This window comes from Pecten maximus, chromosome 12 (assembly GCF_902652985.1).
Source record: "Pecten maximus chromosome 12, xPecMax1.1, whole genome shotgun sequence".
NCBI lineage: Eukaryota > Metazoa > Mollusca > Bivalvia > Pectinida > Pectinidae > Pecten > Pecten maximus.
Genome location: NC_047026.1, coordinates 7,678,486 through 7,699,737, shown reverse-complemented (window position 1 = coordinate 7,699,737; position 21,252 = coordinate 7,678,486). Strand labels below are relative to the sequence as shown.

Below are 21,252 nucleotides of genomic sequence, written 5' to 3'. Positions count from 1 at the left end.
TATAAACTTGTAAATGACATTTAACCTATTGTAAAAGTGTATGTTATAACCATATCTCACAATATTCCTGGTTCTCCATTCCTCTAAGATTATATATTTTGGTAATTGCATATTGAAATAGGAAAGTTGTGTTTGAATTAAGTGATATATTTAGTGACATGAGTGACATTTACGTCCCCAACATAAAACTAGCGTTTAATCTACGAAGTCATAATGGATTTAAAGTTGTCCTACCCACTTCATGATTCCGGGTCAGGATTTTCATTTTAATATAACTGTCTATAATTGAAATTGTTTTCTTTTAATACTTTTGACCAGTCTTAAGTTGTGATCAGTCATAAAAGAAAACGGAAGCGTAAGGTCGGGTTGTTCTCCTCTCTCCTTCTGTGTATTTTCAATTCGTCTTCAGCGAACGAAAATAAACGATTCAATTGTACCCTCTGTGTGATCAAACGCTTGAGTGAGCTCTGGACAAGTTACGGCGGTTTCAATTAATATCAAGTGATCCGGGTCGCGCGTACTGTGGCCGTTACAATTCTATTACATGATACTTCAAAACATTGATATGATGTTTCAGCAGTCAGGGTCCATGTGCTTCTTTGAATTGTCGTCATTTTCGTCGTTACCTGGTCATAGTCCCTATGACGCTTGCTATACGGGTAGATTTACACCCCGAGGGTAAACGTGAAGGAACGCTGTCGATGAAATCCCCCCACACATACAAATGTCGTTACAGGAACACATACAATGGGTGGTAATTTTCAGTATAATATGAAAAAAAATAAAACATATTTCAGATAATAGGAAAAATAAAAGTTTTCTAAAGGAAATATAATTTATCTTTGCTCAGTGCTTAGACTCCAGTTGTGTTAGACTGATCAAATTTTCACAGGCAAATGGAATTTTCAAATAAAATTTAAAAAAAAAAAAGATGTTTGAATGTTTTTGAGCATGTGGGGAAACTAATATTGGATTCTAGATCAGACATACTTTGTTTTCTTTTTTAAACTGTTAACCATACCACTGATCCCTATTTCAACCCTACGTGGTACATAGTTAAAACTAATTACCAGGACATAGTTGTTCAAAAGGTGATTAGCTTAATGATTTGATTAGTGAAACTATCATTTCTCCTTTATTTACTTCAAACCCTGTGTTTTTATATATATTAGGAAGAGGCTGAAGAGGGTTTGACTGGAAATGGTTTTAGTACGATTCCTAAACTGTTGTTAAACTGAGACATTAGCCTAATCGCCTCTAGAACAACTGGGTTCCTGCTAGGACAGTAAGGTATTACCGCTAATGAAAACTGATACGGGCTATGATATTCGCAATAGGTCACAGAATGGTAAAATATACACCATTATAATGTCAACTACATACGATGCATAGGATGTAAGAACATTTTTACGGATGATTTATTACATATGTATCACATAAGTAAATAATCAGAAAGAACAACGGAATACTAGCTTCAAAATGAATTGACTGCCAACACATTACTTTTGATAAAGACTACGGACATCAGTGCCTCTTATATTGGAAATTACAGGAATCGGCGTCCTTAAATTACTTTATTGTGTTCATAAGACATTAAACAATTTAAAAACAAATAAAAACAAAAGACAAAACCAAACAGACATTAAATGATTTCAAACCAGAAAAAAAAACCCCGCAAAATCTCCATCCATGCAGTGAGACTTGCCAAAAAACTTCGAAATGCGTTACTTTCGACTAAAAAAAGTAGCCCTTTTTGGATAATTTCCGTAACAAAATAATGGATTTACAAAGACATGAAACAATGGTATACTCATTCTCTTGACATTTTCTTGTCTTGTTTCAAGTAGTTTTAATGTGATATTCGTTACATTTGATAAAATACGTTTGACTTCTTATTCCTTTAACAATCCTGAAAAGCATTGTTTCATTTAGGGTTAAAGAAATTATCACTTATAAATATTGGCTGTTTACGCCATTTTGGTTCTACCGATTTCCTTCTGAATTTCCACAATTTTGGCCCCAACCGACACTGAATCCCCGGACGGACGATTCATTATTGGATAAATACTGTTAATAAAGTCATATTTGAAGGTGAATTATTGTGTAAAATCCTTTGATCATGTCATAGTTGTCATATTCATAATATTTTAATGTTGGTAGCATTATTAATAATAACAAATCTTTAGATATACATAATAGGTCATCTATTTACATACCCATATAAACCCTTTACCAGGTTAAAATACCAAGTGGATGACACTGTCCCCGATGTTGTCCATGTTCTAAAAAAAGAATGTTTTGTAACACGGTTAACATTAACTGTCAGTTTAAACAGTTGTTCAAAAGGTGATTAGGCTAATCTCATTTTAACAACATTTTCAAATCCTTATAAAATAATTTCTGGTCGAACTAGCTTGACAAAGCTTTATGAAATTCTGTAATTCTTAATTCTCTTTCAACTGGCATAGTTTTAAAGATGATATACTCATGGGTTTTGCAACAAATGAGAAATGGAATTTTCTCTAATCAAGTGATTAAGCTAATCACCTTTTGAACAACTGGGCCCAGGTATCTGTTGAAGAGAACTTATTTTTTGTTTACAATATCTAACACTATCTGCCTTATTGTAGTTATAACCATGATACAGAACACATCAGATATCTTTACATCTCTGTCCTTTAGTACCACTCCTGTCCAATAAATGTGGTTTTATTTGTGTTCGAGTATGCAGTTCTTTCAAACTACGGATTAATGATTCCTTGATAAAAGCAACAAATACTTTTCTTTACATTTGACGATAGTAAACACCTAAAGAATAACTTGTGAATGCTTACAATATATATCAAATAATAATGTACTGTTTTCCAATTTCTTGTAATATGCATCCCTAGTTCCCCATTTTCTGTAATACACATTCCTTTTTTCCCATTTCCTGTAATAAACATCTCTATTTTCCCCATTTTCTGTAATACCTATCCCTATTTTCTCCGTTTTCTGTAATAAACATCCCTATTTTCCCCACTTTCTGTAATACCTATCCCTATTTTCTCCGTTTTCTGTAATAAACATCCCTATTTTCTCCATTTTCTGTAATACCTATCCCTATTTTCTCCATTCTCTGTAATAAACATCCCTATTTTCCCCACTTTCTGTAATACCTATCCCTATTTTCTCCATTTTCTGTAATAAACATCCCTATTTTCCCATTTCCTGTAATACACATGCCTTTTTTCTCCATTTTCTGTAATTCACATCCCTATTTTCCCATTTCCTATAATACACATGCTTATTTCCCATTTTCTGTTATACACATCCCTTTCTTCCAATTGCCTTTTAGATACATCCTATTTCCCATTTTCTGTAATACACATCCCTATTTTCTCATTCTCATTATACATATCCATATTTTCCTATTCTTAAACAGATAAGAATACACCATGAAACAGCACAGCTAAAAGTACTGACAACAAGCAAACAGCATCCATTCCTCTTTTTACACAATTAGGTGTTATATCTGGGATGAATGCATATAGAAAACTCGAAAATAAAATTAAGATATGCTGATGGTAAATGAAGGCCAAGACTGATGTTGGTATTTTAGGGATGCTCCATTTAATAAAAATTCCGTATACAGGTAAATAATAATTAGTTGATGACAGCAAACATTTCTCCAGCTATAACTAGTAGTTATAATATACATTATAACAGTGTGTGGCGTTTAAGAAGTCATGTATTAGTACACATATCTAGTAAACATGTCACTCTAAATAGCCCCTCGTACTCGCGTGAAAGGTGACCATGGCGAGTGGTCAGTTTGTCCAGAGGCTCCTATTTAGTAGTTTTAACCTCTATATATGACGCGTAGCACGTGTATTTATATTGCCGCAAACACTTTTCTCAGAAAAAAACAGAAACCTGTCAAAGCAGAGAACTTTTTCCTCTGGTGATCAGAGACGGTAAACTGACCGTAACAAAGAATCTTCCAAACTGACCACCGGTGATCACGTGCTCGGACGTTGTTAATTAGATACCAGCTGGTCAACTGACCGAGGTGTTTAATGGTGATTTTTTTATGAAGCCAGGTCAGATGTTTTCATCCCCGCCCCTGTATTTATTCTCGCTTTTGGCTGGAGGGACTGACCAGTTGATGACCAGTGAGGTGGACATTGATATTTACTTGTGGACATCTTAATTTTAAACTGGACGATGGTCGGAATCTAACGCGTCTTCTACAAATTACAGGTTCATTAAAAGGTTTGCACACTGTTGTTGTTTCGAAAAACAATTGTCTTTGTCATTGCTGGCTTTCTTCTAAGAAGAAAAAGGTGTTCAGAACAATGGAATCGTTTTTGAGAATTAAAAAGTACAGAGCAGTCGTATACTTAAAACAGCAAATACCATATGCTATTGTTTTATATACCATACAGTATATGGCAATCCTAAAACGACGATATGGATTCTAGATATGCTGAGATGCATAATGTTATTACTGATAGACAAGGACTAAAAACGAAAGTCAATAATATTTGGTGGAAACATGTAAATAGTATTTTAAAATACATCAACTATATTTAATTAAAAAGCTATCTTTCAATAAAAAATAATCATATAGTTATTAAGTAAAAATAAAACAATTAAAAAATTGTCAAGCTAATAAATTGAGGCTTTATTTTTCCAATTATAGAATACTATCAATTTGTTTTCTAATAAGGCAGACGTTTTCAAAGGGGCCAAAATTCATCAGCTTTATGAAATCTGGAGTAGGAATGAGAAGCAGCGTGGAAGCAAGCGGATAACCAGAGACATTAGGAGACGGGGCAATGGGGGCACACATCCATGAGGAGGTGGTCAAAATATTATTTAAAGCAAGGAATATATAAAATTTGCATTGTTGTAAATTAAGTGTTAAACTATCGATTTTTTCCTATGCATACATAGAAATCTTGGGCATTGGATGGTTGATTTATAAAGATACCAAACATGTGTGTATGGTTTTGTGGTTGTCTGTTGACAATTTTGTGATATATTAAGTCTACGTGTTGACGCTGCAGAATTTATCTTGCACCAATATACTGATGCTGCGTTTTAGAATGAATAAAAAATATCGTTATTGTGATATGCTCTTTTATACAACAATAGGGTGGTATTTCTAACGCGAAACCAGGTGAAAATAATGGCAGGGCGACCTCAAGGAACATATTAAGTATATTCATGTAAAATGATAAAAAAAAACCAGTTTATTTAGGTAAAGTGATAAAAAACAAAAGGTTTATTTAAGTAAAATGATAAATAAAACCAAAAAGAGATTTATCGCATCCTTAACCCACATGTATTTCACCTGATGTTCGGGTAAGTATTACTGTTATTTCACTTAGATTTGAAATGATTTTTATATTTATAGATATATATTAGTCAAAGAAGTACTATAAACGAATAATCCGGAAACAATGGATCCATGCAAACGTATGTCTGCAGGAAAAGAACTACTTGAAATGTTAATACGGGGAAAAGAAGTAATTCCAACATTATGGGCCATGCAAAATGTCCGATTTTCAAGGCAATCTACCTCTTTATCAAGACACAAAGAAAACAAATACAATCACATTATACATACCAGTACTAGCCGAAGGTTGTTTTTTTGTAACTGCTACATATATTACTCTTACTGTATCTTATTGTATTTCTAGTGTGCTGTTTATATATCACGTTATTGTATTGTATCTTTGGGTCTTGATAAAGCGGCGGATTGACTCGAAAATTTGACATTGTGTATCATACCAGTACTAGCCGAAGGTTGTTTTTTTGAACTGCTACATATATTACTCTTACTGTATCTTATTGTATTTCTAGTGTGCTGTTTATATATCACGTTATTGTATTGTATCTTTGAGTCTTGATAAAGCGGCGGATTGACTCGAAAATTTGACATTGTGTATACATATTTATATATACGCATTCTACTTAAAGATAAGTTAACGCTCCATACCCCATTTTAATTGTCTATTCCTTGGATAGGATCAACATTTGATTCAATCTATGATTCGTAAGTTAATACTTTTGTAATTTCAAACTATTGTTGCAAATATTTGGAAAAGAAATTAGATTGCAATAATACGACCTAGTCTAATACGGTGATTATATTACAGAAAAAAAAAATCAAAATCTGTAATGAACATGAAACTTATCTCAAAGCAAACTTTTAACATAGAATTTTATATTGTTATCCCTCAATCAAGAATCAGCAATACCAACATTAGTCATAAAAGGAATTCTATGATCTGTTTTATGTAGCAGAAGTCACAACCGTGGCTGCTCCTGTTTTCCTTAGAGCTATACACCAGTAATCGTGTACGAAGGCGTGGCTAATTATAGTCTAGAACAGGGGGAAGGTGGGGAGGTGGTGGACGTGCCCACCAGATCCTCGAGGAGATAAGGCGGCACTATCGTCTGTTGGCTAAAGTTTCTGGTTGACTTGTATATTTGCCATGACAGCGGTATACAGGTCGAATGTTACAACAGACGCAGAAACCATTGTCGAAACAATTGGCATGATGCACTTGCCATTGTCGGTATACGGAAAAAATGATAGCAAAGTTCTTTGGACTAGAGTCTTTATATTTCAGTGTTACGTTGATGTACGAAATGCTTTCTGATATATCCTAACAATATTGAAGTTCATATTAGCAGTAAGTTTCATATAGAGTGCATAATTGGGCTTTCATTCAATAATTGTCTGGTGTAAAAAGTAAGTTTTCTCCAAACAGATATCGTTATTTTCACTTAAAAATGAAACTAATTTCTGTAAACTACACTTTTGATTTAATTTCAAATTGTAGTATGTTTTCTAGTACGAATAAGAGTTATTTAAACACCATTTAATCTGTATACTGTTAAGACAACAGCCAATTGTAGAAAGTGTTGATACTTCGAGTTGACATGGATTTCTGAGTTTCTCCCCCGTTATTTTGAACATGGTTATGTAATTGTTCATTGCAAGTGTTTTTAAATTTATATTTCCAGAAGACGTATCATCATTATTGAAAGATGTTCTGATAAAAAAGAAATAATGATTAAAAAAGAAATGAATGGGTAATTTATACTAATTTGACGTAATCTTTTCTCAAGATTGTAACGACCATTTAGAAAGCAATCATTTGCGTCAGATATAATACAATGCAGCATACTTGTAAGCAATGACTTTTTGAATTTTCAATTTGACTGATTTATGAACACATTTTGTATCCAGACTTGAAGAATGCGTTAAACATTAGCAAACCACATACAATAATGATAAACTAACTTTAGTGACAAGAAAACTAAACGACAATCTTTCCATGGATCTCGTTGGCTAGTCTACTTCCTTTCTCTTGGTGCCATTCTTAATGTAATTTTGGTTTCTGTTGGAAGAAATTAACACAGGCAAAACAGAATGCCACCTAAAAGCAACATGGGTACCATTCATATAACAGCCATATACACTGTATTGTTGGGAATATTTACGGGAATTTTATTTGGCTATATTTGCGATCATAAAACCACTAATATCTGTACCATGAGTTAATACCAATGTGTATTTTGTGCAATCCTATGAGATTACAGGAGGTAGATAGTGATAGTGGACTTCAGTCCCCTAATTTTACCTCAACCTACGTATCACGTTTAAATTCATTTGAATAATGAAAAGGTTCTATACAAATCTACTTAACGTTCTTTAAATTTAATCCAATTCTGAAAAGTATGAAACTTATTGAATTATGTGTCTTTTGCACCTACTCGTCCACATTTTTACATATTTTTTAAAAAGTTATTTTAAGCTTTTGATCGCCTCCAACTTAAGACCCTTATCATTACTGACACCTCCTAAAAGGACGAAACAGCTGTATGGCGCATTTTAATTCATCTTTACTCGAAATTTGTTTTGAATGGTACTATTATCTTGTGTATAGTCTTTTAAACAATTTTTCGAATGTATATGATTTGCATGTATGTTATAAATTCACATATGTAGGCATGCTACGTACTGCAGAATATTGACAATATTGAAAAATTTAAAAATCCAAACAGGACAATCACAAATATTAGTCCTGTGGAATAAAACAACGGCACAGCAGGAAACGGAGAATAATGTTGTCCTGGGCTAGCAGGAAAGACCTTTGGAGTTATCCACAGCATTTCCGACATAAAAAGGAGAATATTTTTTACTAATACCTATATACTAATGAAACAATTGATGTATGACTTCAAAGTGTCTATATTGTTAACAATAACATTAGCTCCAATGTAGATCCTGACATGAAAGTCAATGACGCTTTGGTAAGTATCGCCTACTTTCTTGGTTTTTGTTTTTGTTTTTGTTTTTTTTTCCGTTGTTGTTGTTGTTGTTTTTGTTGTTTACATATTTTTTGTCTTGTTTGACGATATTGCAACTTTTCTCTTTTTTGCACTTCTACTATAATTCTAGATTTCGCAATGAAATGTACGTAAATCCTGTTGAGATATATCGATGTTTTAAGCCAATGTGTACATATTGAGTTTATATCAAATGGAGTTAAACAGTTACCTTATATAATACATATCATTACAAAAGATAATGTCGAAGGAGTTTGCTGGAATAATTATAAAACAGAGAATTTGTACTCCTGATGGAACAATCAGAATATAAAGTTTTCAGCAATTTTTAGTCAAAAGTTATTTGATACTTAATATGTAACCTGGATTTGAGTTACACTTGTATGGCCAGCGTCGGCGACGAAGCAGATTTGTTTGTCACTTTTTACGTGTTTGCTATGTGTTGTTAAATGGTGTCAAAATCTTTAAATATAACCATAAACAAAACTATAGTTAATAGTTTATACAAATACTAATAAGCAATTAAAAGAATTGTCCTTGATGAATAAAAAAAAAATCAATTATTCTGATACAAAGAGGTAATGGTATTGAGGTATTGGCTAGATGGCTAAAATTATTTCATTTGAAGATTGAATTGAATAATTGAAAATTTTATGGTTTAAGTGCCGACTGTCTCTCATAACTGAAAAATTTACTAGCAAATGATACAGTATAATACATATGTTTTTCAAATATTGCCTTCGTGTAATCGATTTTGAGTCAAATTTACGATTTTTGTCTACTTATGTATATTCTCTGTTTTCCATCAAGCGTTCATTATTCGTGATTCTAAAAGATTTGTGGAGACTTTTGTTTGGTTATATATGCAGAAATGTTATTGTGTTAATATATATCATATATATATATCTGTTATTCCAAGAAGTTTGAAATTCCCTTTGTGCTTCCAAGATACGTTTCTATTAATTAACTTAACCCTGTCGGAAATGACACGTGTGAACATCCGTGGGTAAATAACATGCACTTCTGACAAACAGGGTGCAAACCCTTAATTCTATTTTATTGCCAATTAATTCAATATAGTCATCAGCTCCGGCCATCCTTCGGACTGCACCATGTCCGACATCTATGGTCATCTCTCCATAACATGTCATTGAAGTTTTAACTGTACAAAAACTAAATCTAGTCACTCATAAATCAGGGTTCTCGAGGAATGATAAATTTATCCTCTTCATGAAATGTTAGATAATCCCTTGCAAAAATTAGCTATTTGCATCTTTTTTGATCTGTCATCGATAGCGCGTTTGCTAGTTTGCACGTGCAGTCACGTGCCGGACTACCGTTACTCCAGTTTGTCCGCGCACGTGTGCAATTATGGAGGGAGCTATGCGTGTAATTAAACACTGAAGTTCTGGTACGAACCACGGCGAGATGCTCTAGACTGAGAGCTTTACTGTGTGCCTCACTTACAGTAGCGGGCGAGAGTGGAGGAGACAGAACCGACTGGTGTCCGGATCATGTATCAGACAGCGGAACCAATCAAAAGCCCCTTCCGTCTGATCGTTTATTAATCGCCAATGAACACAACTGGGTCGACCAATGGCGAACCTCTGTTTCCTGTCGTCAAAGGTCAAAGATCATTGGTGCTCATATATTTCATCATAATTAATATTTTTCAATATAAAATATCCAAACTTATCTGAACGTTTAGTTGGTATCATCAATTTAGAAATATCTCTTTATATGAGTGAACTTGTCAGACTTTACATACTGAAATCAGTGCCGTGATTTTTTTATATTATTAACAAGAGGTAATGCATGACGGAGTGAATACTAAGGATGAACAAACACGCAATACAAGAGGTAAGTCATTTAAATACTCAGGTACAAACACGTGTTAACATTTTGTAATTACAAATCAGTGTACAGATCTCTGTAATTAGATAACATTTCCGCTTACCACACAAATGCAGTTTGTGTAAAGCTTCCGGTGTCTATCCTACGTACTCTTCAGCCATGGCAGAATCCCTGCATTTCAGAGACTTTTACATCTTCTTCAAACTTTAATTCAATTTTTATTGAAATATCCTAATTGGACGTCTCTGTAGGATTCTATTTTATTATGTTTTATTATATGGAGTATAGAATGTATCTATTATATGCTTTTATCAGCAAATGTGTATTTAAACAAATAGCAAACAATAATCCAGTTGACGTCAGAACTCGCAAAACGAACCAATACGTACCTATCTTATTTATGTTCGTTTATTTACAAGTGATATTCTCTGAATCAATATTCAATTATGAAACGCATCTTATTGAACGTTTTTGGCTTCTTTCCTGATTGAAATCACCGGAAGGTATGTTAAGTTGTTACGCATTCCCGGGGTACTGCGGTTTTCCTACCAAATAAAACCCTTTGCGCTACCAAGAATGTTTATTGTTAATTATCAAAGTTGGCGGAACTTATGTTATAATTGTTACAAGATACATGATGAAATGAATATTTCATCAAAATGAATAATAGAACACATACATTTTCCATTTTTTCCAAAATTCTTGTCAAGTAATAAATAAACCTTGATGACATATGACAATGAACATTGTCAATTTGAGCGATATTGACTACTACGCTATTTCAATATATTGATATATGCTTGTACAATTTTATCACAGAAAACATATTTTTATGATAGATCATGATCCTCCGTTATTACAATGCCGTTTCAGCCATGCCTTTTATGTTATGACATGATTAAATTAGCATGAATTGTGGTACCAGTCCAGTAGATTCATCTAGGCGGTAAATCAAAAAACTGAATAACAGCATTTACGCTCGCATTTCATGTTCTTGGGAAATAATCCACCAAATTGATTGATTTCTTGACTCAATTCACTTCTTTCCATATTCTATCATATAAATCCATTTTCATTTCCACTCTTTGGTACACAGGATTACTGGAAAGATGCCACAGTCTTGTGGTGTAATTTTGATATTTATATACTTTATATATTACCAAATTTGTAACTGAAGGTACTGCACAACTGTGTGTCTTTTGTACAATCCTTTGAGATATTTATTAAAGTATTAAATGATTTATCATTTCTTCAAAAAAAATAACATATGTATATTTGCAATTTAACAAAAAAATAACTAGTAAACGACAGAATATGTAAAACATTTTATTTCGGCTAGGAGTGGGTCTAAACAAGGACAATAACCGTCAATTTTCTTCAAAATATATTGCAATTATTGTGATGGCGAGAAAGTCTGATTTATCCCTCACAAACTATTAAATATAAGTAACAGATCAACCGCATGGTACCACTTATTCATTCAATAAATATAGCTGTATGATACTGCCTGATCCCGGTCTTAACTTAAAACGTTTGCATGGGAAGCATTATTAGATTTGAACATAAAAATCGTAGTAAAAAACTTTCCTTATATTTAAAAATGCATTGTTATGGAAAATTTTTAATTAAAGAATTTCCTAAGTTCAAGAACATTTGTGAGTCTCGGGTATTGTGTTGTCGAAATATCATCATTCCAGATACAATGCTCTCTTTTCCAGAAACATTACGTCGATATGGAAGCATACCCACCTGGTAGCCCCGGATATGATGACGTATGGAGAGGAAGTTCCCCGGATGTCAAGCAAGCCTACCCCGACCTCTCGCGCTCTCCCGTATGAACTGAACGTGGGGTCATACCCTGTGACGACAATAGAGTTTGATCCCGTCCCGAACGTCTTCACATTTTCCCCTTGTGGTCCATCCTACAGGTGAGACAAAATTTTAACGTCATCGCAGTATGACGTCAATGTGTTAAAAACAAATGGAATAATTTAGCAATACGATTCAGGAAATGTTTTTTTCCAACAACCATGAACAAAAAATGAAAAGAAGTTAGAAGAAAGTAATTTAGTAAGAATTAAATGAACTAATAATCTTTATACTTTTTCTTCATATCCTTAGTAAAGAACATTATTAGTTTTGAAAATAAATAGTATTTTTCATCTAATCTTTTATAAAGTGCTTTTTCCGGGCGAAAATGTCTGGAAATATAAGAATTCTCTATAAACTAAACAGATTGAAGAAGAATCTAAAATTTATCAGAAAACAGATGCGTAAAAAACTTACAATATAAACTATACAATATTTGTACGTATTTTGAGAATCATGGATTCAATAAGGAGAAGGTTGTCGGTAAACTCTGCGATGTTGGATAGGTTTCTAATTCGTGTTAATTCTGTGTTAATAACCGAGTAAATAGTTCCGAGGTATGATTGACTATTGAAAAACAAGTTATTTCTGTCGTGAACTATACCTTCAAGTGGTAATAAGCTACGTATCGCTAAGATAAAACTCTTGAGAAGTAACTGACTCAAGTTTAAAAGATAAGTATATTGACCCTCTCACACATTAATGCTTAAACATATTCACGTAAAGATAGACAAGTGTTTTGGGGGTTGGATTGTTTGCTAAATAGCGGCTTTCTACAAACACTCGATGGATCAAAATGATGGTTCGCATTACACTGGTCGTGCCGGTAGAAAGGTAAGTCTCCTGGTGTCAGGGTGGCAACAAAGATGTCAAGACATTGACGAATTTAAATAAAATTATCTGTTTGTCAAAAGTATTTGATTAAGACTGATAACCGTTTTAATTAGGCCATGAGAGAGTAGTATATTTGCCTTACCTTATAGTACATACAGTAGACAGCTGTAACAAAGCATATGATGCTTCATGTATAAAACTTTGAAATTGGTATTTGGTATAAATTTTTTTTAAATCTTGCATTTCAATAAAGAAAACCCTTATATTTTTAATACCTTTTCTACTGAAATATAATTTCATATAAATACATATATACTGTATTGAGCTTATATCTCTAGAAGTAATGAACATCATGATTCTGGTGAATATGAAGCTAACTGCGCTTTTAGAATATCACTTCGTGGTCATCCGTTCATGAGGAGGGATGTCAATACACGAGGTGAGATTCAAAGTTTGGACAAGTGATCAGATGAAAGGAAGCTCGGTCTGTCATATATATTTTTCGTAGGATTAACAGAACGCCTTCATTATTTGACTAAGTACTAATTCGTAGTTAAAACCTCACATGAAGACTATACAGACTTGTTATGTTAATGAACCTGTTTCGTCATGGAATGGTAGGGAAGAAATACCATCAATTCGGAACTGATGCATGACTTCATTACTGATGATCAGTTTCTTTTTACGAGAAAACATTCTGTTTCCGTCAAGATTAACTTCGAGGATTGATAAATGTAATATTTGGTTTCTAGTTTCCTGGCTTTGTTGATATGCACGGAATACATTGCATACAATTGTGAATTTAAGATGGATTTATAACAACGAATGAGATATCATCATTGTTTACGATTTACACTTGTGTTATTCATTGGTGTTGTATTCCACAATGGAGGGGAGAACCTCGTGAGGTTTGTACGCTATCATACATTTAATCATCATATTTCCATTGAAGATTTTGTTCGCATGATATACTATTACATTATAATATGTCGAAGATAATACTTCATTACCCAATATTTCAGATAATTTCATTACAAAGAAGGGACAACTGCCATAGCCAACAAGAAATATGCCATCTGTGTGTGCATTTTCTTTAGCACTGAATTACTACTTATTTTGTATAACTAATACAACATTGGTTCTTAATCTTTTTTAGGTATCTATTTTTTCAAATAATACATTGATTCATCGGTTATGGTTAGCATATACGTAGAAGTAAAATATCAAATGCGGAAGGTAAATCAGATATGATGTTCTATGTAATACTAATAAAACATATGTATGCTTGATAACTTTCAAATATATTAACTAGGATTCACCTTGCTTAGATGAATAATTCTTAAGATATTGTACCTGATGATAATACTATCATGGTTATTATTTGTCCATCAGACAATTACTATAATACATTGTCTCTTCTTGTTATCATTGTCTCGTGTTTGCTAATATTGTCTCGTGCATTCCTAAGGTAAAACAAAGGAAAGAGAGACAATATTAACAAAAACGAGACAATAAGAAGAAAAGACAATGCATTCATAAGGTAAAACAACAGAAAGAAAAGAGAGAAAACAAAGGACAAAACAAAACATAACAAAACAACTACAAATCTCATCTCAATCATATTTTATCATGTTTGTAAAATGAATTGATGCTATAAAATCTTTCCGCAATAATAATATATTTCAGAAAATGGTAGAATTGTAGATAGGTGATATAAACAAATCTATTCACACCTCACTGTAGTTTCTGTACACGCTCACCGACATGTCCTATATTTAATGGGTAGTATTTATATACGGTGGTCCCCAACACCGGCTTGTTTACTTTGTTCTCGAAAAAAAGACAGGATTTTCTACCTGGTGAAAAGGTCTTCATAACAGTCCTTGTAGGGCGGTGTCGGGTAACAATTGAGCAGAATTGCCCTTTATTTGTTGAACTGATAATATACTACTGATATTTGGAGTTGAAGTTATCCGTCACCCCTAATATAAACGTATTATTATAAGAATGATCACCCTAGACCGGGTATATAAATGTACTACAAAATAAGCGTTTAATTAATTAAATCAATGCATACGTAAGACTTTGGATTTGTTCTAAGGTTTCCATGTAAAACTATAAAGATTTTGTTCATGTTTGTTTTTCGATTCGGAGTTACTATAATGATTTTGTTCAAATTTTAGTATTGTCTGTTTGTTTTGAATTTTTACATGTTAATATTGTTGCAAATATCATTGGTGTTTATTGGTTCTTAATAATGGGAATAGTTTTCAATCAAGCACGATATAGTTTCCGCTACTAGTACATGTGTCAGACATACATAAATACGTAATCATATTATTATTTATACATGAATATGACAGATACTGTGTTAATAAGAAATAATTTCGCCACACTTTACACTTCCTTCCTTTTCACTCTGACGTCATTTCATTCTATTGTTTGGTTAGGAATCTATTCACGCCGACACATTGTTAATATCTTCTTGTTCGACTGATACTAAGTTTATATAACAAAGGACTTTTCATTTTGCTCAGATTTAAAACAATTACATTAAGTTTTAATGATAAACGTGAATGGTAATACCTATCTTATAACTACAGTTCGGTATTATGTAAGAATAACTTATTGTTGTAATTAGGAATGATTATCAACAATATGGATGGAAATCATATATAGCGGCCTTAGGCTTTAACCGGACAGGCCCCAATGTCATGTTAACGGAACGGAACTTGAAATTTTCCATATGAAAGCATTATTAGTTTTAAGGAAAAAATCTTAGCTAAGGAACTTCCTTGACTTCTATAATGTTTCCCTTAATTCAAACATATTCTATTGTCAATATACAGCAAAAGGATCGGGCACAAATGAACTTTACAGACGCCCTTACCTAATAATTTTAACAAACGTTTGCATACAGCATAAGATGGCTAAATAGTGATGAGCATGTACAATACGAATATAATTGGATGAGAAAGAGGGAGAGAAAGATAGTGGAAGGGGGGAGATCATGGTATTTGAATATACAAAAAGGAAAATAATAGATGATAGTTATAAGGAGGATAATGACTTCTTCCTATAAATCAAGTAGGTTCCTTTAGTTCAGGAATATTGATCAAAAGTCGGGCCATTATTATTGACTATTTCTGAGTCATGAGTCCATACCTAAAGACAACATATTAAAAACGAAAAATAAATAGATAAAAAAATAAAATTAAAATTAAACCGTGCAATTAAAATTCCTTTAAGTCCAGTAAAACAAATGTTATATCACACAATATATTTAAGATTGACAAATATTTTTAAAAAAAATGATAATTGATAAACAAAAATAATCTGGATGAGAAAATGTAACACTCATTGTTTAAATGCAACATGTTTACGATATATCCCTGCAAAAGTTCAATTGATATAACTTTAGGTTGTATAATGAAAAATCGTATAAGGCTTTCTTTGAACTTGAATATTAAGTGAAAATGCTATTTTTGTATTTTGAATATGTTGGTTGGTAATTACTATCGGTAAGACAACAATGAATTAGGGGAAAACAATTGTCAATATCTTAACTTCCATCAACTTTACTTATAGTGGGTATTGTGGAATCATTTAAGTTACTCTTGCTGCATACACCTTTGTATTTTACCTCACAGTTACTAAAACGGCAAAATAACAAACTCAGAAAGACTTACTCCTCGTCTACCTATTTTATATGTTTACAAAGTACATGCAATAGTGTTTATAAACGTTGGCCTCTAATTATAAATGATATCATTAACCTTTGTGTTACATTTGCATTCGAAATTTGCCTATGACTACAAATATTAAATTTGACGAACCAAAGATACGAGTTTAAAAGCAACACCATTTTGGTAGGAGTTTCCATCAAATTATAGCCTGTTTCAGATTTTGTATTAAACAAGCAATGAACCGTTTTCGTTGACATGTATGATTTAAAATTTGATCAATAATAACTGTAATATGCTATAATAGGTGATAGGGGTTCGATGATCGCAACGATATGTACTTCCGTCTAAAATTAGGAATCATCTATAATTTGCATGATCATTTGTGTTAATGCGGATTTTCTGTTCCAGGGAGTTTTCTGCATTTAAAGAAAAGTCACCACAAGATATAGCCGATGCGCTTCTCTCTTTGAAGCACGCAGTGGTACATCCGGGTCTTGGAGGACAGTTATCTCCCCTTTCGCCAACCATGCATATTGGTCAAGCACCTGCTGGACCGGGTTCGAATAATGGACAACACCCTCAAAGCATTGGTTATGCACTCAATCCAAACCCACAGATGCCGCAGAACATATATCCTTCACAACAGTCCCCACAATATGGCGTGCCGCCTTACCCATGTGAACCACAGACGAACATGTTTCCCTCTATGAGCGTAAGTGTATCTATGAGTATGAATGTAGGGATGCCGCCACATGGTGTTAATAATTGTCAGTATAACCCAGTGCATCACCAACAGTGGCCAAGTCCACAACAACAACCCCCGCCAAGGACGATAACTCCCCAATACCAACACTCCCAATACAACATGGCGCCTCTCTCGCCCCAATACAACTGTCCTCAGAATCACTCTTATCAAACTTCGTATTCCCTACCGTCGGATTTACGGCCATTGTCAAATTCGGAACCCAGAGGAATATTCTATCGTCCTCATGATAATTTGAAAGAGGCAGCGAGACTATGTGCTGTTAATCACTGGAAGAGGTCAAAGTTCTTCGGAGGACGGCATGCACATGCAACATTGCAAAGTGAAAATAACAAGGTCAATTTGTGTAGGATTTGTGGGAAAACGTACGCGCGTCCTAGCACTTTAAAAACTCACTTGAGGACGCACTCAGGTGAGAAACCATACAGGTGTTCAACATGTGACAAGTCCTTCTCTCAGGCAGCCAACTTAACAGCACACATTCGGACGCATAGCGGGGAAAAGCCTTTCAGGTGTCCGATCTGCGACCGAAGGTTCTCGCAGAGTTCAAGCGTCACTACGCATATGCGCACTCATTCCGGAGAAAGACCTTACAGATGCAGACTGTGTAAGAAAGCCTTTTCAGATAGTTCTACACTAACTAAACATCTTCGTATCCACAGTGGAGAAAAACCCTATCAGTGTAAACTTTGTCTTCTCCGCTTCTCACAATCCGGAAACCTCAACAGACACATGCGAGTTCACGCTAATTCGTCATAGAATGATAAAACTTTGAGGATTTGTATTTTATGAAACAATGAACGAACAAAGCATCTCGTTGTGTGCAAACCTATTCTGGCAATTAGCCTTACCAAGATATTTTTTACGAGACCCAACATTTTTTCTATGTGTATTTGTATATCGGAAGAGTTCGCACTCCGGAATCTACAACGGAAAAACAGTTTGCAGCTTTCTTTAATCTGTTCATTATTAGATAAGTGATTTTATCTCAAAACCAAACGACGAACATCCTGACTCGCATACCGTCGAAGCTACATCTACGTTTTGATAAATCCTTTACATTGTGGTTAAAGGATGGGATATGTTGATGTATGTAGATGATGATCCTGTATTTCTCTAACAACTGTTAATGATATATCAGTAAAACTAGACATATTAAACATATCTCTGTTTAACAACAAGATTTACTGTATAAATATTATAATATTAGTAACATTGGAAAAGGAATTTGAAGACATAAGCTCTAATAGCGATGACTCGTTTTATAAAACGTATCGTTAAGAATGATCATCTGACGTCATATTAATGTATGGCTTAAGAGTCAACTTTATCATTTTGATATTAAACTGATGTCAGTATTGTATCGCTGTTTAAAAAATCGTCGGTATCACATTACTTTGGAAACAGACGTCAACATTAGACTAATGTTTTAATTGACATCATCAACATAATATCTAAATTGGCCCAGAATTAAATTCATGTTTTGATTGACGTCCATGTCAAATAAGCATTTGAATTGACCCAGCATTAAATTTATGTTTTGAATACTTGCAGTTCCGGTGTGTATTCTTTATTTGACTTAACCAACGGAATTGACAATTACATTTCGTAAACCTAAATCTGGAGCGTAGGAATACATTGTTGACAGTGAGTAAGGTCGAACCGGCACGCCCCGATTCGGCACACATGCACTATTTTTTTCTAATTTTGTGATTTTTTTTATAAACTATGATGCATTTTTAAACAATATATGAATTGAAAATGTATCTTTCTTAATTTCTTAAGGAGAATAGAAAGATGATGTTATTGTGAAAATTTATTCCGTGTTCTTCATGTAGTTGACAACCTTTCCAGCCAAATTGGAATCAGCTTTTTTCATCAAATGTCTGCCTGTTCCGTCAGTGTGTATAACGTCCAATGAATAACGATAACTATACTGTCGGGAAACGTGGCAAAATACAAATATAAGGCGTAATTTTCTTTTTTGTTGTTGAAAAAAGGTGTGTAAACAGCATTTTAAAAAACATATTTCAGCAGAAATTATTTCCTAATCGACGTCAATTTTAAACTTACTTTATATTGCAAACAGCGTTACATTAATACATCCCATAACAAAGCGACAATACCATGCTGACAATATGATAACGGCAAATGTCTCGCATATGTTTTCCGTAATCATATTTGTTGGAACAGGACTGAACATATTTATAAGTATCATATTATTATGATATCAATTATGCTATTCCAACCATTTATACTTTTTGATATTCATGACGCTTTAAGGGTTTATTGAGCTTCCTCGACAACATATACATCCAGTTAACAATCGTATTTGAGGAAAAACATTTTTCATGGAAAATTGAAATTATAAGTTAAAATAGCAAGGACCCACTGTCTTCTTTTAACAGAAAATTGAGTATGTGTTGGTAAAGTTACTGAAATACTGAAGCTGCAGATTTCTTTTTTTTTTCTCTATAATATCATTGATATCAAGGATCCCATACTTTCTCCATTACACTTACTAGATGACAGTTGAAGGGCTGGATGATAGTATTACCGATATTCTCATATGTATCTTCATGATAACACTAGGAACAAGGATTAAGATTAAATCTCCATTAAAATGTTAGAAAACAAAACAAATGTTGTATTGGTTACTGTCATATGAGCATGAATGTAAATACATAAGAATCGGTTATTTTTGAGGGTCTAAAAATTTCGCGATTTGTTTCTCACAGCGGGTAATTTAAATTCATGTTTATCAATTTTCTTGAAATCTTATTTTCCTGACAGTTTCTCCCAATGTCAAGTTCAACACACTCATATGAATTTGGTCCAACACAAGAAATATTTCTCAAATGCAGAGTTCTTCCCAACAACACGTTACAACTTTATATCACTATTCAGCAATTGTTTGTATAAATAGAGGTTACACAACGAGTGGTTGTTGGATATGGAATTTATTTCACACGAGTAAGTTATTTTTTAAAAGTTACAAAAGACACGAGCTTTAGCGAGTGTTTTTTGCAACTTTTAAAAAATAACGAGTGTGAAATAAATTCCATATCCAACAATTTCGAGTCGTGTGACCTGTTTCTACCACAATAATATCGGCTTGAATCAAAGGGAAACGTGGCCAAGTATAATTTCGCGTATGCAAATAAAGTGTACCGGTGACGTCCGGGACCCGGTGATGTGACGTCATTAGATTATTGATGACGTCAATAACAATTGCAGCTTGGGTCAAAGTTCAGCGTGTCAGCCAATCAAAATGCGTACAGAGTTTATACCACGTGTGGTATAAACAGATTGTTAATCAACGGCTGTAATGATTAACTGATGGTCTGAGAGTTGAATAACACAGCGTATTGTGGTAGAATAAATAATATACAATCATTATTGTGGACATTATTAATAACTTTCGTACTTGTATGACAAGAGTTGTTTTACATAGTGCGGATAATATTCATTCAGTATCTGATATTTTCACGGATGAAATTTTCGCGATCACGTAGATGAAAATGAGACTTGCTGTATGTTAGTCAAATGAAGGATATACCCACCTGAGTTGGATGACGCTGATACAATCTGAAATAAATATTAAAGACTAATATCAGATAAAGCTGGGGGTTTTTTTTTTTTTGTTTTTTTTTTTTGTTTTTTTTTTTAACATGAGATAAACAGACAAGATTTCCTCATGTGAAGTCATTCCTTATCTGATATATTTCTATTCATTCGTAAAAGAGTGTTTCTGTATTCTAAATCAAACAAAAATTGACGACGGATGACAATGAAATTCGACTCCACATCTTTCAAAAATTATTGCGATCTATATACATTCTGAATGTTCATCTTTATTTATACACCTGACAATATTTTATTAAATTACAAGTACCC

At 33.3% G+C, this 21,252-nt stretch overlaps 1 protein-coding gene across 1 annotated transcript; it reads left to right on the top strand.

Moving 5' to 3' along the window:
- Positions 1–16,964: 16,964 nt before the first annotated feature.
- Positions 16,965–18,114, top strand: LOC117339751 (protein glass-like). Its single transcript, XM_033901467.1, has one exon. It carries the CDS (start codon positions 16,981–16,983, stop codon positions 18,112–18,114), a length of 1,134 nt encoding a protein of 377 aa, XP_033757358.1. The 5' UTR covers positions 16,965–16,980.
- The last annotated feature ends 3,138 nt before the right edge of the window (positions 18,115–21,252 follow it).

Excerpts from the sequence above, each read along its gene's own strand:
- LOC117339751 (XM_033901467.1), top strand. The coding sequence starts at position 16,981 with ATGCGGATTTTCTGTTCCAGGGAGTTTTCTGCATTTAAAGAAAAGTCA.